At 41.2% G+C, this 17,368-nt stretch overlaps 4 protein-coding genes across 4 annotated transcripts in view; all 4 read right to left on the reverse strand.

Annotated features, from left to right (window-relative positions):
- Positions 1 to 11,585: 11,585 nt before the first annotated feature.
- Positions 11,586 to 11,972, reverse strand: LOC306774821 (histone H2A-like; the record flags this gene model as incomplete). Its single annotated transcript, XM_079264997.1, has 1 exon — positions 11,586 to 11,972. The coding sequence occupies one exon, from the start codon at positions 11,970 to 11,972 to the stop codon at positions 11,586 to 11,588; it is 387 nt and encodes a 128-aa protein (XP_079121123.1).
- Positions 11,973 to 12,890: 918 nt separating this feature from the next.
- LOC306774822 (histone H2B 1/2-like) lies at positions 12,891 to 13,290 on the reverse strand (the record flags this gene model as incomplete). Its single annotated transcript, XM_079264998.1, has 1 exon — positions 12,891 to 13,290. The coding sequence occupies one exon, from the start codon at positions 13,288 to 13,290 to the stop codon at positions 12,916 to 12,918; it is 375 nt and encodes a 124-aa protein (XP_079121124.1). The 3' UTR covers positions 12,891 to 12,915.
- A 1,845-nt stretch (positions 13,291 to 15,135) lies between these two features.
- Positions 15,136 to 15,447, reverse strand: LOC306774823 (histone H4; the record flags this gene model as incomplete). The annotated part of the gene is made up of 1 exon (XM_079264999.1): positions 15,136 to 15,447. The coding sequence occupies one exon, from the start codon at positions 15,445 to 15,447 to the stop codon at positions 15,136 to 15,138; it is 312 nt and encodes a 103-aa protein (XP_079121125.1).
- A 965-nt stretch (positions 15,448 to 16,412) lies between these two features.
- Positions 16,413 to 17,368, reverse strand: part of capn9 (calpain 9) — a gene marked incomplete at its 5' end in the record, with an annotated part of 11,964 nt that continues 11,008 nt past the window's right edge. The window contains 3 exons of the mRNA XM_079264983.1: positions 16,413 to 16,550; positions 16,647 to 16,705; positions 16,794 to 16,910. Coding sequence (XP_079121109.1) covers positions 16,524 to 16,550; positions 16,647 to 16,705; positions 16,794 to 16,910 — 203 coding nt within the window. The 3' untranslated portion in view covers positions 16,413 to 16,523. The remainder of the gene's footprint in view (positions 16,551 to 16,646; positions 16,706 to 16,793; positions 16,911 to 17,368) is intronic.

A 17,368-nucleotide genomic window follows, 5' to 3' on the forward strand; every position in this document is an offset into this window, starting at 1 on the left:
CCTCATTTTTTCAGCTCTGAATGCATCTGGAAACACAATGAACCTTTGTTTGGATTCTTTCATGCTTTCTAACTATCTGCTTTTGGACCATGACAGCTGCTGTTGTCTTTCCTGTTTACGCGGCTGAACGCTGACCAACACGAGAGACGATGATGACAGTCTAACCTCAATGCCTCTTTCTGGTCTTTGAAGCTCGCTCTGCTGTCGACTCCCCCCCCCCTTCCTGTTTCATTTCTGATTTCAGCAGCAGTTAGTGAGGGAAATGGAGGGAGGAAAGGGGGGCAGGATGGAGTTGTGTTTCCTTCTTCCACTCTGAATCATGATGTCAGTGTTTCACTCGTCGCCTCAGAAGCACACAGTCTCGTGTGAAGCAGCGCAGCTCTCAGCCCCTGCAGCGTGTAGTAAAGCCATGTAACCTGTTCGATTACGTAACAGCACCATGGCGAACAACAGGGTTCTCCTCCGTAGATTCAGTTACCATGGCAACATGCGCCCTGTTAGCGGCGGTGATGCTTTTTACGGGTTGTGTTTTCAAGTGAAACTTCAGTCTGTAGTTTTCTGAACCTTTTTAGACAAAGAGTTCTGTTTGTTTACTGGCCAACCTAGAAGAAAACAAAGACAATAAATCTGCATTTAGAGACCAATTCTGGGAGATTTCTCTGGTCAGCAGATCAACAGGCGACACGTGAGGGTGACAGGGTTGGGTATAAAAGCAGCATCAACCTTCACAGTGTAATGGAGGGTAACAGCTCCCTCCTCCTGCCAAACACATTTCCCAATAATCAGTTGTAAAGATTTTTCTGCATCTACAAAGCAGAATATTAAGATAAGGTCCAGTTATTCTGAGGAGCTCCAATATGTAAAAGGCAGAGATGACTGTTGTGTGTGTGACGTTGGCGGTGCAGAAACAATCCGATGGGCAGACCAGGAGGAAGCCACGCACCATTCCCACCCATGACTGAAAAGCTGTTTCTGACTTTTATGCTGCAAAGCATTTTTCACGTTTTCATGCTGAATTAATATTTGGTTGATTTAACCTCAGCCAGGCGCTGAAATGAGTGTTTCTGTCCTGAAGTTCTTCCTGACGTCCACCTCCATTTAATCTGCAAACACAGATCACCCCCACACTCCTTTACATGTTATATGAGCCTGATCGGTTCATGCTTTTATGTTACAGAAACAAACATCCTGTTATTTAAATATGTGTCGATGTGTGAGTATGTGGCAGCACAGAGCAAGTTTACAGCGTTTATACGTGGAGTGTGGAGCGCGTGAAGAGGAGAAGCACCAGCATATGAAAGGCTGGATGTCTTAATGTGAGACGTCACTCCGAGCTGTGAGGTTTTCAGCAGCTTGACTTAGGAGACAGCCGAGCCTCTTCGCCCTGCAGCAGCAGGAATGTTCGTCATGCTTTTACGTCTCCATCAGACAGGACTGCACTCGCCTGACAGCATGAGAGTTTAAATAAAAGAGTTTTACAAACCATGTCTTCAGCCTGGATCAGCAGCTCTTTCCAAACATTTAAACTGAGACTCAATTAAAATATGTTGTTTAATAATTACAAGCTTTGTGATTAATTCATCTCAATTATTCACATTTTAATCACTTAATGTTTGGATGAGTAAATCAATACATTGACACAGATATTTTAAACTCTGGCTCTATTAATGTCTGGAAAAATACATTTAATTTAAAGATTAAAGATGTTGAATTCAACATGTTACGGTACTTTGAACAGTTTTTCTTTCTCCTCATTAACATACGTTAATATGTGGCAGCGAACCAGACGGTCGTTTACGCGGTCTGAACAACGTGCATCTTCATGAGGAGAGAAATTTAAACACTGAAGGAGAAACAAACCTGTGAGCTGTGAAGTCTGACCGACTTGGAAGAAGAAAAGAAAGATGATGAGGTGAGACGGTGACCTAACGATCATCATCATCTTCGTCCCGTCTCTTCCCCGACAGCTTAAAATCAGTCTGATGTCGATTCATGTCTTCCTTCTTTCTGTTTTATATTTCCTCTCTTGCTTGTCCTGTATTGCTTCTTAGATCAGAATCAGCCGCTGTGTTGATATCCAGTTGCTAGCATGTGGCCGAGGACCGTGAGGCAAAATGCTGCTGGGAAGCATCCTGGGAAAAACATCTGGGACATCTGGTCTCTCAGCACTGGGATGCTGCACGATGTGCATCACAGCAGACGTCACCGCTGTCAAATAAAGCAAGTTTTTAAGGTCAGAAAGCGACTTAAATGCTACTTTAAATATTTAAAGTTTAATCATTTCAAAAGTGTTTCCAGACTTTTTTAATTTATTATTTATGGGAAAAGATATGGATGTTGTTTTGGCCTTCTCATTTTAAAAACCAAAACTTTTTAAATAAATATGATTTAAATGAACTGACTTGGTTTATAATCAAAAGGACACGACTGTAATTGATAAACTAGTTTTAGGAATCTGGCAGAAACGTTGGCTGGTGATCAGATCATTTACGGCACTGCTTGTGTTTGTTACAAAAAGGTTTGAAATCATGAACAAATGGCAGATTTAGGATTTTGTTTTACTTCAGTGAAAGGAACCAGTTTTCTGTAAACGATGTTTGTGGACCAGAAAGCCACGCAGCGACCTGCCTGCTCCTCCGTCGACACTCAGGAAGAGTTTCATCCAGATCAAACTGGTTTTTCCTCCTGAAATCTGTCTTCATGCTGAGTTTTCTTTTTGCCTGAAACAAAAACCTTTTCCTGAACTTTTTCCAAAACAAACTCCTCCATCCTCCATGGCGACAGCCTTCTCTGTCGCCATGGTAACAGTTGTCTCCTTCACCCCCTGCCAGCAAGGGAACGTCCACCCAGACGTCCATCGTCTACACCTGCAGAGCAGGTCTGCTGGGGGACCGGATTCTCCTCCGGAGGCAGGACACATCCAGACATGATGACAAAACAAATTAGAGTTTTTAAAAAATGAAGATTTATTCATGTAAACGTTCTAATCTTGGATCAGTTTTATCTGATGAAGTGGAATAATCAGAAATCTAACAGTATTTACAGTCAGAGAGCTAAACTGTCCTGTTATCCACATCTCAGATGTTTCTCTGCTCAAAGTTTTGTCCCACAGACAGAAAAGACCCAGCAGAAGTAGGGAATGTGTGTTTCATTTTTCCAGTTTAACGGCATCATGTGGAATCATCAGAGCAGGACGACGACAGCGGCTCTGATGTGTGGAGGAGAGCTGCCGTTAAACTGACACTTTCACCTCATGTAAACATCCTCCTCCTCCTCTTCCTCATCCTCCACTCAGAGTAAACTGTGTTTTCCTGCATGCTGCAGCCTGGAGTCACAGCGCCCCCTGCAGAGGCAGCCAGGAACTGCTCAACCTGCAGGCTGTTTTACAGCTTCAAACTACCGCTTGCTCTGCAGCTCAACACACACCATGAAAATAAATAACAAATATGTAGCTTCACTGGTGAAAATGCAGACTTTGCTCATATTTATCTGGGAATTTGTGAAGAACTCTTTTCCAACGACTGGAGCCGAAGTTAAAAACAGTGTCGGTCAACGTGAGGAGGATTCATGCTGGATCGAGTCACGCTCACAGTGCATGTGTGTGTGTGTGTGTGTGTGTGTGTGTGTGTGTGTGTGTGTGTGTGTGTGTGTGTGTGTGTGTGTGTAAGAGAGAGAGAGACAGCTTGGAGGAAGACTTCCTGCAGGGCTTGTCACAGTTCTGTCTTCAGATCTATATCTGCCTTCTGCTGTGATTGCAGGCCGCTGACACACACACACACACACACACACAGCTGATCTGGAACCCTGATGATGAAAACAAACTGGTCTCTGAGCTCCATGGAAAACCTGAACCTGGACCAACCAGCTGATCGTCACAGAGAATGAAAGTTCAGCGGCATTGTATTGTATGGATCATACATACATAGATGCATTGTTTGCAAGACTAAATATTTTATTTTTTGAATGATATTAATAAACATGAAGAGAAAGAACATTTACAGAAAATCAGACAGAGTCTATAAAAGGCTGAAGATTAAACACTTACACATTACTAGAGTTTAAGTTTACAACATTAATGTCTGACTATTGATACAGTCGTCCAATAAAATCAAGATTAATTCATAACAAAGCTTCTAATTTATTATATTATTATTATAATCAAGTCTAAATGCTTCTAACGCGTTTATCGAACCTGAACGTTGAGGTTTCTGAATCATGTCCAAACATCCTGGAAACTCTCTCTCACAAGCTGTGGTCGCACCGTGAATCTCAGTAGATTTCATCATCATCAGCTCTTCATCAGCCTCACAACGCTTCTCTGAATGTGGTCAAAGACTTTAAATGTGTTTACATTTTCTGCCTGCACACATTTCATAAATATCACAAAATCTTTCCTTAACATTGCGTTTGTTTTGAGGAAGAGGGTTGCTAGAAAGCTGAGGAGGAGCAGGACAGAGTCTGCTTCAGCAGAGGTGAACCTGCATAAATATTCATTCCTGACGGTCAGCAAAGGGAACACATGAACTTTTAATGAGCTCTGGGGTTAAATGGGACATTTTATGCCAGTAAACGGCTCATTGAGTGTTGCCTAAGTGTTGGGTGAATATCAATAAGCTCCAGACCTCTGGAGACTCTGCTGCAACCAGCATCAGCTCAGGCCAGCCTGAATGCACCGGCTGTTGTGCTCCACATCTGCCAGGAGGTCACATGTCACATTTTCCTGCGTATTTCAGGGCTTCCACCGCATCATGAAGAAGCGGTTTTATCAGAGTTAGAAATGAAGCAACACCAACAGGACTGTAAAACCATGAAATTCAACCACGGCTTTCTGGATCTGTCATAAAATTCCTCTTCACAGTGGAAACACCTGGTCTTTTACTGCCTTCAGGATGGAAACTATTTACAAGCACGAATAACACGTTATCATTCAGTGTGAAATGTAATCAGAGGGACGCTCAGCTTGGATCAGCTGGTCAGCGAAGTGCTTGTCTCTGTTGGCGGCGGACTGGAGTCGTGTGACCCCTCATCAGGATGACAGGAAAGTGATCAACTATAGATCAACTGGTAAATGGAGAGCTTCGCCTTCTGGCTCAGCTCCTTCTTCACCACGACAGAGTCCGCATTACTGCAGACGCCGCTCCGATCCATCTGTCCATCTCACGCTCCATCCTTCCATCACTCATGAACAAGACCCCGAGATATTTAAACTCCTCCACTTGAGGCAGGACCTGACTCCCGACCCGGGAGCTGAGCACATTTCAGCAAAACATTCATTTTCTGAACCGCTTAGTGCGATTACGGGGAAGCTGGAGTCTATCCCAGCGGTCTTTGGACCATGAACAGGTTGCCAGTCCATCACAGTTCAGCAAAACAAGTTTAGCACAAATGCGCCTGTTTGGCCTCAACTTGGACTTAACAGCGTTCACTAGACGCCAACGTAGCTGCCAGAACTCAGTCACATGACCACATGTGGCCCGCAAGGAAGCTGCCATGAGGAAGGCTTCCAGTATCAGGACCACTTCACGCCCACAGCGTACTCAGCAGTGCCGTATGTCTGCAAGTCGCCTGGATTCGCCTGAAACGCCATCTGGGACTGTCTCACAAACACAAACTAATCCGTTGCTGACGTGAAGCTCTGGAAGAATACAAACTAAACACAACTATCCTACCGAAATATTCATCCCATGTCTGCTTCTCCTCCTCTTCTTTCTGTTCATCACCGTCCACCAACAGTTACCTCCGCATCTAGACCACGTTGCGTAGATTCATTCACCTGGACGGAGCAGATTCCTGCTTTTAAACTCTCCTGGCTGGAAGAACGTCCAGATTCTTCAATATTTCAACTCTTTCTTCTAATAACCTTTTCTTTCAGGCTTCAGGGAGATTGTTGAGTTTCATGGTATGTTATTGTCTTTTCTGTTTGTTTTAGATTCTGGGTTTTTTTGTTTGTTTTTTTTGTTGGGTTTTTATTGTAAGTTTATTATAAGTAATTTGTAAATAGAAGTTGTAAAAGGGAACCAATCTGTTGGGATTAATGATACAGAAGCTGTTTCATTAATCTGTGATGTGATTTTCAGTGAAGACATTTTAAAAAAGAAAAAACTGCAGCGTTTAAAGATGAGAAACATAAAGCTTCATTAAGTGTTTCAGAGACTAATGTAGCTGCAGGACGTATAACAGAAAGGCAGTAGGTCCATGAGTCTCATCAACAACTTCATATAAAACTTTATTTAATCTGCTTTTAGGACAACGCATTTCTGAAGAACTATCTATGTGAAGTATTTCTAATGTTTGCTGGTTATTTCTGAGTCAGATTTTATCAGTTTGAGTTACAGACAGCGCCAGCTGCTGGAAGCAGGACGTTCAATCTGAGCGGTGATAAAATAAAAGAATTATTCTGGATCAGTGCTTTAAGTGGGCCGGTGTGCAGCGGTACGCAGTACCGGCGCTTTTAAATTCTATCCCTTTGCATTCTGGGACTATTTTCAGGAATTTTACTGGCTTTCCTCAACAATCAGTATACCCTCCTACGACTTCGCCACATATTACAACTTATATTTGTTGATTTTAATTTAAAATAAATAAAATAATTGCTGTAGCCCACAACGTCACGTCGCACGTCACGTTGTTCACTCGCTTCTGTGTTTACACTGAAGTGGACGTGATTTGGATGAGAGGAAAGAAACTGTCACAGCTTTAATGTTACAAAGTGGAGCAGAGCTGAGTGATGACAGTAGTACTACTTATAGTCATTTACTACAGTAGTACTACTAACAGTCATTTAATACAGTAGTACTACTAACAGTCATTTACTACAGTAGTACTACTTATAGTCATTTACTACAGTACTACTACTTATAGTCATTTACTACAGTAGTACTACTTATAGTCATTTACTACAGTAGTACTAACAGTCATTTACTACAGTAGTACTACTAACAGTCATTTACTGCAGTAGTACTACTTATAGTCATTTACTGCAGTAGTACTACTTATAGTCATTTACTACAGTAGTACTACTTATAGTCATTTACTACAGTAGTACTAACAGTCATTTACTACAGTAGTACTACTAACAGTCATTTACTGCAGTAGTACTACTTATAGTCATTTACTGCAGTAGTACTACTTATAGTCATTTACTACAGTAGTACTACTTATAGTCATTTACTACAGTAGTACTACTTATAGTCATTTACTACAGTAGTACTACTAACAGACATGTACTACAGTAGTACTACTAATAGTCATTTACTACAGTAGTACTACTTATAGTCATTTACTACAGTAGTACTACTTATAGTCATTTACTACAGTAGTACTACTAACAGTCATTTACTACAGTAGTACTACTAACAGACATGTACTACAGTAGTACTACTTATAGTCATTTACTACAGTAGTACTACTAATAGTCATTTACTACAGTAGTACTACTAACAGTCATTTACTACAGTAGTACTACTTATAGTCATTTACTGCAGTAGTACTACTTATAGTCATTTACTACAGTAGTACTACTAACAGTCATTTACTACAGTAGTACTACTAACAGTCATTTACTGCAGTAGTACTACTAACAGTCATTTACTACAGTAGTACTACTTATAGTCATTTACTACAGTAGTACTACTAACAGACATGTACTACAGTAGTACTACTAATAGTCATTTACTACAGTAGTACTACTAACAGACATGTACTACAGTAGTACTACTTATAGTCATATACTACAGTAGTACTACTAACAGTCATTTACTACAGTAGTACTACTTATAGTCATTTACTACAGTAGAACTACTAATAGTCATTTACTACAGTAGTACTACTAACAGTCATTTACTACAGTAGTACTACTAACAGACATGTACTACAGTAGTACTACTAACGGTCATTTACTACAGTAGTACTACTAATAGTCATTTACTACAGTAGTACTACTTATAGTCATTTACTACAGTAGTACTACTTATAGTCATTTACTACAGTAGTACTACTTATAGTCATATACTACAGTAGTACTACTAATAGTCATTTACTACAGTAGTACTACTAATAGTCATTTACTACAGTAGTACTACTTATAGTCATTTACTACAGTAGTACTACTTATAGTCATTTACTACAGTAGTACTACTAACAGTCATTTACTACAGTAGTACTACTAACAGTCATTTACTACAGTAGTACTACTAACAGACATGTACTACAGTAGTACTACTAACAGACATGTACTACAGTAGTACTACTTATAGTCATATACTACAGTAGTACTACTAATAGTCATTTACTACAGTAGTACTACTTATAGTCATTTACTACAGTAGTACTACTTATAGTCATTTACTACAGTAGTACTACTAACAGTCATTTACTACAGTAGTACTACTAACAGACATGTACTACAGTAGTACTACTAACGGTCATTTACTACAGTAGTACTACTAATAGTCATTTACTACAGTAGTACTACTAATAGTCATTTACTACAGTAGTACTACTTATAGTCATTTACTATAGTAGTACTACTAACAGTCATTTACTACAGTAGTACTACTTATAGTCATTTACTACAGTAGTACTACTAACAGTCATTTAATACAGTAGTACTACTAACAGACATGTACTACAGTAGTACTACTAACAGACATTTACTACAGTAGTACTACTTATAGTCATATACTACAGTAGTACTACTAACAGTCATTTACTACAGTAGTACTACTAACAGTCATTTACTACAGTAGTACTACTAACAGTCATTTACTACAGTAGTACTACTTATAGTCATTTACTACAGTAGTACTACTAACAGTCATTTAATACAGTAGTACTACTAACAGACATGTACTACAGTAGTACTACTAACAGACATGTACTACAGTAGTACTACTTATAGTCATATACTACACTACTAACAGTCATTTACTACAGTAGTACTACTAACAGTCATTTACTACAGTAGTACTACTTATAGTCATTTACTACAGTAGTACTACTAACAGTCATTTAATACAGTAGTACTACTAACAGACATGTACTACAGTAGTACTACTTATAGTCATATACTACAGTAGTACTACTAACAGTCATTTACTACAGTAGTACTACTAATAGTCATTTACTACAGTAGTACTACTTATAGTCATTTACTACAGTAGTACTACTAACAGACATGTACTACAGTAGTACTACTTATAGTCATATACTACACTACTAACAGTCATTTACTACAGTAGTACTACTAACAGTCATTTACTACAGTAGTACTACTTATAGTCATTTACTACAGTAGTACTACTAACAGTCATTTAATACAGTAGTACTACTAACAGACATGTACTACAGTAGTACTACTTATAGTCATATACTACAGTAGTACTACTAACAGTCATTTACTACAGTAGTACTACTAATAGTCATTTACTACAGTAGTACTACTTATAGTCATTTACTACAGTAGTACTACTTATAGTCATTTACTACAGTAGTACTACTTATAGTCATATACTACAGTAGTACTACTAATAGTCATTTACTACAGTAGTACTACTAATAGTCATTTACTACAGTAGTACTACTTATAGTCATTTACTACAGTAGTACTACTTATAGTCATTTACTACAGTAGTACTACTAACAGTCATTTACTACAGTAGTACTACTAACAGTCATTTACTACAGTAGTACTACTAACAGACATGTACTACAGTAGTACTACTAACAGACATGTACTACAGTAGTACTACTTATAGTCATATACTACAGTAGTACTACTAATAGTCATTTACTACAGTAGTACTACTTATAGTCATTTACTACAGTAGTACTACTTATAGTCATTTACTACAGTAGTACTACTAACAGTCATTTACTACAGTAGTACTACTAACAGACATGTACTACAGTAGTACTACTAACGGTCATTTACTACAGTAGTACTACTAATAGTCATTTACTACAGTAGTACTACTAATAGTCATTTACTACAGTAGTACTACTTATAGTCATTTACTATAGTAGTACTACTAACAGTCATTTACTACAGTAGTACTACTTATAGTCATTTACTACAGTAGTACTACTAACAGTCATTTAATACAGTAGTACTACTAACAGACATGTACTACAGTAGTACTACTAACAGACATTTACTACAGTAGTACTACTTATAGTCATATACTACAGTAGTACTACTAACAGTCATTTACTACAGTAGTACTACTAACAGTCATTTACTACAGTAGTACTACTAACAGTCATTTACTACAGTAGTACTACTTATAGTCATTTACTACAGTAGTACTACTAACAGTCATTTAATACAGTAGTACTACTAACAGACATGTACTACAGTAGTACTACTAACAGACATGTACTACAGTAGTACTACTTATAGTCATATACTACACTACTAACAGTCATTTACTACAGTAGTACTACTAACAGTCATTTACTACAGTAGTACTACTTATAGTCATTTACTACAGTAGTACTACTAACAGTCATTTAATACAGTAGTACTACTAACAGACATGTACTACAGTAGTACTACTTATAGTCATATACTACAGTAGTACTACTAACAGTCATTTACTACAGTAGTACTACTAATAGTCATTTACTACAGTAGTACTACTTATAGTCATTTACTACAGTAGTACTACTAACAGACATGTACTACAGTAGTACTACTAATAGTCATTTACTACAGTAGTACTACTTATAGTCATTTACTACAGTAGTACTACTAACAGACATGTACTACAGTAGTACTACTAATAGTCATTTACTACAGTAGTACTACTTATAGTCATTTACTACAGTAGTACTACTAACAGACATGTACTACAGTAGTACTACTAACAGACATGTACTACAGTAGTACTACTTATAGTCATTTACTACAGTAGTACTACTAACAGTCATTTACTACAGTAGTACTACTTATAGTAATTTACTACGGTAGTACTACTAACAGTCATTTAATACAGTAGTACTACTAACAGACATGTACTACAGTAGTACTACTAACAGACATGTACTGCAGTAGTACTACTAACAGACATGTACTACAGTAGTACTACTAACAGACATGTACTGCAGTAGTACTACTAACAGACATGTACTACAGTAGTACTACTAACAGACATGTACTACAGTAGTACTACTAACAGACATGTACTGCAGTAGTACTACTAACAGTCATGTACTACAGTAGTACTACTAATAGTCATTTACTACAGTAGTAATACTTAGTCATTTACTACAGTAGTACTACTAGCAGACAGTGAAGGTCACATGTTGCAGACTAAGTGTTCGGCTGGTCAGTATTTTGAGTTTTTGAAGATAATTTCTATATTAAAGATAAGATAATACTACTAAGTGTGATGGACCAGGCCTGATGCTGGAAAAACATATTTCACAGAGGAAAAGCGTTTTCCACGCTCAAAACGTGAACACACTGTAATACACTGTTAAATTAGTCTGATGATGATCAAACACATGTGGAGAGCAGAGCTCTTAGTGAGACGTGCGTGGCTCTTAAAAGAGCCGTTGTTTGCGTGCGCGCGCGTGGTCCAGGTCTACTTGGACTTGGCGGGCTTCTCGGTCTTCTTGGGCAGCAGGACGGCCTGGATGTTGGGCAGCACGCCGCCCTGAGCGATGGTCACTCCGCCCAGCAGCTTGTTGAGCTCCTCGTCGTTGCGGACCGCCAGCTGCAGGTGTCGCGGGATGATGCGGGTCTTCTTGTTGTCTCGCGCAGCGTTTCCGGCCAGCTCCAGGATCTCAGCGGTCAGGTACTCCAGCACGGCGGCCAGGTACACGGGCGCTCCGGCTCCCACGCGCTGCGCGTAGTTGCCTTTGCGCAGCAGCCTGTGGACGCGGCCCACCGGGAACTGGAGTCCGGCTCGGGAGGAGCGGGTCTTGGCCTTGGCTCTGGCTTTGCCTCCGGTCTTTCCTCTACCACTCATGGTTCACGTGTCTTATTTCAGCTCGGAGAAAATGTGAGCGCGTGGGGCTCCGCGAAGCCTTTTTAAACAGCAGAGCGCGCGCGAGCCGCTTCCTGGCAGTCCAACCAGAGAAGAGGCTTCCAGCAGAGGAAGGAGGGGTGTCCTCCTCCTCCTCCTCCTCCTCCCTCCGCAGCATCTCCAGGCCTCCTGTCTGCAATGCGCAGCGGGAGGGGGGGCTCCTCCAGGCGGGGCTGAGCTCCGACAGGAGCCGCTCACCAATCAGCCAGCTGGGATAGGCTCCGGCTTCCCCGCGACCCTGAATTGGAATAAGCGGTTCAGAAAATGAATGAATTAATGTAGGGAATAGTGTGGACATTCAGGTGGCCACCATCTACCACACTATTTTGCTATGACAATGCAACTATTGTGTCACTGAAATGTTTTAATGTAATTTTAAAAATTAATAATCTAAAGCAATTATCAGACTGATATTTATCTGATATTTATGTATTTATTTTTTCCTTGGATATACAAAGGTGAGAGAATGCATGAACAAGGTCCAAAGTCCTCCAGTTTGCAGGACCGATCCTCCACGACCACTAAGGAGTACTGAGGCAGAGTTCGGTGTACATACATATATACACACACACACACACACACACACACGTGAGTAATGACACAAAAAAAAAAAAAAAACACTGACGACATTAATATTTTGCATCTTCTGGTTTGTAGAATGCTTTTGTACAATGAAAGCCTTAAAATTAAGTTAAATGTAAAATGTGGTTAAGATGTGGGAACAAAGGGTTAAAAATCAACACTCATATCTTCAAGCAATGTCTGAACACCAACACTGTACATCAAGTCAACCCGTGGGAAACAAGTTAATTGGAATTGTGCTCTTTGGAGGTGGTGGGTGGCTCTTAGAAGAGCCTTTGGTTTGCAGTGTAGGCTGCAGGAGGGTTTACTTGGAGCTGGTGTACTTGGTGACGGCCTTGGTGCCCTCAGACACGGCGTGCTTGGCCAGCTCTCCGGGCAGCAGGAGGCGGACGGCGGTCTGGATCTCCCTGGAGGTGATGGTGGAGCGCTTGTTGTAGTGGGCGAGACGAGAAGCCTCAGCAGCGATGCGCTCGAAGATGTCGTTGACGAACGAGTTCATAATGCTCATGGCCTTGGAGGAGATACCGGTGTCGGGATGGACCTGCTTGAGCACCTTGTACACGTAGATGGCGTAGCTCTCCTTCCTGGTCTTCCTCTTCTTCTTGCCTCCTTTGCCGGCCGTCTTGGTCACGGCTTTCTTGGAGCCCTTCTTGGGGGCAGACTTTGCGGGTTCAGGCATGACTAGATCTTCGATACTCTGGAGCAACGAGAGACTAGCGGAAGGGCCGCAGGGAGGCAGATTTATAGCAGCTGTAAGCAAATGATGGTGCGCCATCCCCTGCCTGTGATTGGCTGGGCTGATTGACCAATGGCGTGTGAGGATGGAAACCCGCTTCTCTTATGCCTTTCATGCCTCTGTCTTCAGAGTTTTACGTGAGAGCGCTGAAAAAACTCATGTTTATAAGGAAACAACATGAATGAAACATTTGTGTTGCTAGATCTGCGGTATCGGAGTGTTTTCACTCGGCAGCAGAGCCGTCAGCATATCAGCTGATATAACGGACAGTTCTTCATCTATGCAAAGAAAATAAAAAATAAAAAAAAGCTATTAATATAGGCTATATATAAAACTCCACAGCTCTGTGACATGTCATCGGACCAAACAGTCGCACGCTGCAGCCATGTCAATCCTGCACTGAGTGTAGCTGCGTGATGTGTGTCGACTGTGTCTGCGTCGTCAGATCTCTACACCGGAATATGGTGTCAATGAAAACATCCGATCCGCTGCACCACCGGGAAGTTCACACACCAACATGAAACGTGTCGGGGTCTGTTTTTTCTGTCCACCTCTCTTGCCCCTCAGATTCACACGTCCGCTGAAATGATGGATAGATGGATGGCTGAATAGATGGAAATATAGATAAATAGACGGATGGATAGATAGATAGATAGATGGACTATCTGTCCATCTATCTATCCATCCGTCTATTTAGATCAGGGGTGTCCAAAGTCGGTCCTCGAGGGCTGCTGTCCTGCAGGTTTCCCATGTATTCCTGTTCCAACACATCTAGCTTCCACTAAATGGATCAAACAGCCAATGACGTGCACAACTGATTAAGCTCTACTACTAATTAATTTGAATCAGGTGTGTCTGAGCAGGGATACATAGAAAACCTGCAGGATTCTGGCCCTCGAGGACCGGAGCTGGACACCTCTGATTTAGATAGATGGATGGATGATAGATCATAGAAGAAATGTTAATCCTTTACTCAAGTCATACTGTCTTATTTTGGGAGCTGAAATGACTGAAATGCGTTGGACTTAGCCACCAGGTTGTTGGTCCTCTCACATTGTGTGCTGAAGTCCTACTGACAAAGTTGCTGACTGGAAAAATGGGAAATGCCCTGCCCTGCCCAGTAAGAAAAGCATGGTATGGGCCTTTAGGGGGAGAAACTAAATCAGCTGGACATCTGGTTGTTCTACAGGATCTTTGGATGACAATACTGACAGTTAACAAGGAGAGGGTGAACACAAAGACTTGTAGGGGGGGGGGGGGCACTTGCAGGAAAACCTGAAATTCTTGGGCCTTGCAGAAATGCAGAAAAAACATTTAAATACTGTTGACTGTAAGTAAATAAATATGGACGGGCTGTTGGTGGATTCGCTTCGTGTCAGTACAATGCAAGACGCACCTTTATTGCACAGTAGTGATTCGTTCAAGAGCCATCGCTTTGTGAACAACTAGCGATTTTCTTGCATGGAGGTGTCGTATCTGTCCCGTCTAGGTGCATGCATGTGTGCGGGAAGCCGTGCAGGAAAGATTGTGATGTGAAACAGACCCCAGGAAAGCGGCCATGTTCCAGTCGCTAGTGCAGATTTTAATGCAAGGATCAGGACGGAGGCTCCTCGGTTCCGTGATGAGAATGTAGCGTCCACACGTGATTTATATCGTACATCACGTTCCTGATCAATGCGCGTTTAGCAGTACATTAAATGTCATGTTTGGTGTGAAGCAGAAACCATGCCGTGAAGCGGAGACGTGGGTGGCCCTGAAAAGGGCCGTTGGTTTTAGGAGGCTTCTGCTTTAACCTCCGAAGCCGTAGAGAGTGCGGCCCTGCCGCTTCAGGGCGTAGACCACGTCCATGGCGGTGACGGTCTTCCTCTTGGCGTGCTCGGTGTAGGTGACGGCGTCACGGATCACGTTCTCCAGGAAGACCTTGAGCACGCCGCGGGTCTCCTCGTAGATGAGTCCGGAGATCCGCTTGACTCCGCCGCGGCGAGCCAGGCGGCGGATGGCGGGTTTGGTGATTCCCTGGATGTTGTCACGCAGGACTTTGCGGTGACGCTTGGCGCCTCCTTTTCCGAGTCCCTTTCCTCCTTTGCCGCGTCCGCTCATTGTTCCTGTTCAGTTGAAATTCAACTCTGCCCCCTCGCCGCCGTTTGCTGCTGGATTTAATACCCAGCTGAGGACGTAATAGAGAACAGAGGCGGTCTCGTTCTTCTTCTCTGATGTAAAAGCGGTAGTTGTATGGTCGTTTCAGCGCTGACACGAGTTCAAGTTGTCTAAATAAAGTTTAATTAACTTAACTAATTAAGTTCGTGTAGCCAGTTTTATTTAACTATGCAACTAACATCTGTATACTGTCAGTATGTATCCTAAATTTTTGCCGTTTTTGTCAATTTATTAAAATTTGTAATTATCTTAATTGAAATTGTATATCTTTCTACAAATGTCATTATAATTGTTAAATTTTAAGAAAAGTTTAAAATCAACAGCTTGGCAACTTTGTTCATCAAGACTTTGCAGCTGTAATAGTGTGAAATAAGTTTTGTGATTTAGCTCAGTTCTCACCCGATACCAGGCAGAAAAAGCACTGAATGGCACAGCTGTAGTGTTTGGGCATATGAAAGTAAATCCCAGGTACTGACAGTAATATCATGAACTTTACTCCTGCTTTGGTTTATCTTCAGATCTACAAACTCCAGCAAAGTGTATTTAGGTATCTATGAGGTTGAGGTAAAGCATTTTGATGCTAGCATGCAGAAAAAAAACACCTTTAGAAAAGGTGTTACCCCTCCAGTGTTTGTTTTCTTTGTGTATAACATTATGATCCACTGCAGACATGCTTGTATTGATGAGTGATTTATATGATGTGATTGTGGTGTTTAGTCGAGTGGCACTGAAACAGAGACTCCTCCATTGTTTTTACAGACAATCAGAAACCAAGACAAACATTTTAATGTATCTGCATTGATGCAGCGAGTAGTGGAAGATTAAATTTTTGTTCAAAAGCTCAAAGACAGAGTTTAGGTTACCACATTCCAACACCATGCAGAAGTTCACATTATTCTGTTCAGATGAAGGGAACACATGTTTATCTAAACTACAGGAAGGGAAGGCGTGCATCAGTGTCAGGATCCAGCTGAACGAGCTGCTCCTCCAGCAGGAGGCGCAAACCGCTCGGCTCTTCTTCACACGTTCATCGACAGCATGAGGAACTGTGAGGAGAACACAGCCGTTACTGAATCAAACCATCCTTCTTGGTTTCCAGAGAAGGTAAAGCAACAGTTTAATCATTAGGAGGTGTGTTTTACCTGCATGATGTTCATCCTCACCCGTCCCCTCTTGAATTTGTCCATGGCCTGAAAAGCTCCTGCAAAAGAGACACAAACGTTCCCACTGTGGTCTCTTCAAAGCGGCGCCTCTAAGATCATGCAGGATTTAGTCTTGTTTTAACATACTGAACATGTTTTCCAGACGGACGATGCAGGTAAGATAGTCGTCAAAATCAATGTCGTAGTTGTCGTCAGCAAATCTCAAACCAATCAGCGCCAGGAGCCTGTTGTTCAACTGCATGCCTTCATGGAAAGAAAACCAGCGTTAAGTTTACTGCTAAACATGCAGACATCACCAACAGCCGAAGACCATCAGCTGGACTCAGCTTTGTGCCGTTTTGCATCCTAATGTCTCCCACTGTCATCCTTACCTTTAATAGAAAGTCGGCTAATGTGGAAATAAAGCATAAAAAATCATTTCCAAATCTTATCAAAGCATTTTTTATTTCCAGTTGCAGAAACAGACATTTTATCATTTCACGGAAATTATGAGCTGATTGTGAATCTGAAGGCAATCAAAAGAGAAAAAAAGTATTTTTCTTTCTCTTTTTGGTTTTGAACAGTTTTCCACTGTGGTCCAGAGAAGACGGCGTGTTTCTGGATCCTCTTCACATATGATGGAGCTTTAACCTGCATGTGTGGATTTCAGCCTGAACTGGGTTCACACTGGTTTCTGGAAGCTTCCTGAGTCCATGCACTGG

This window comes from Telmatherina bonti (genome assembly GCF_933228915.1).
Source record: "Telmatherina bonti genome assembly, chromosome: 3".
NCBI classification, from domain to species: domain Eukaryota; kingdom Metazoa; phylum Chordata; class Actinopteri; order Atheriniformes; family Telmatherinidae; genus Telmatherina; species Telmatherina bonti.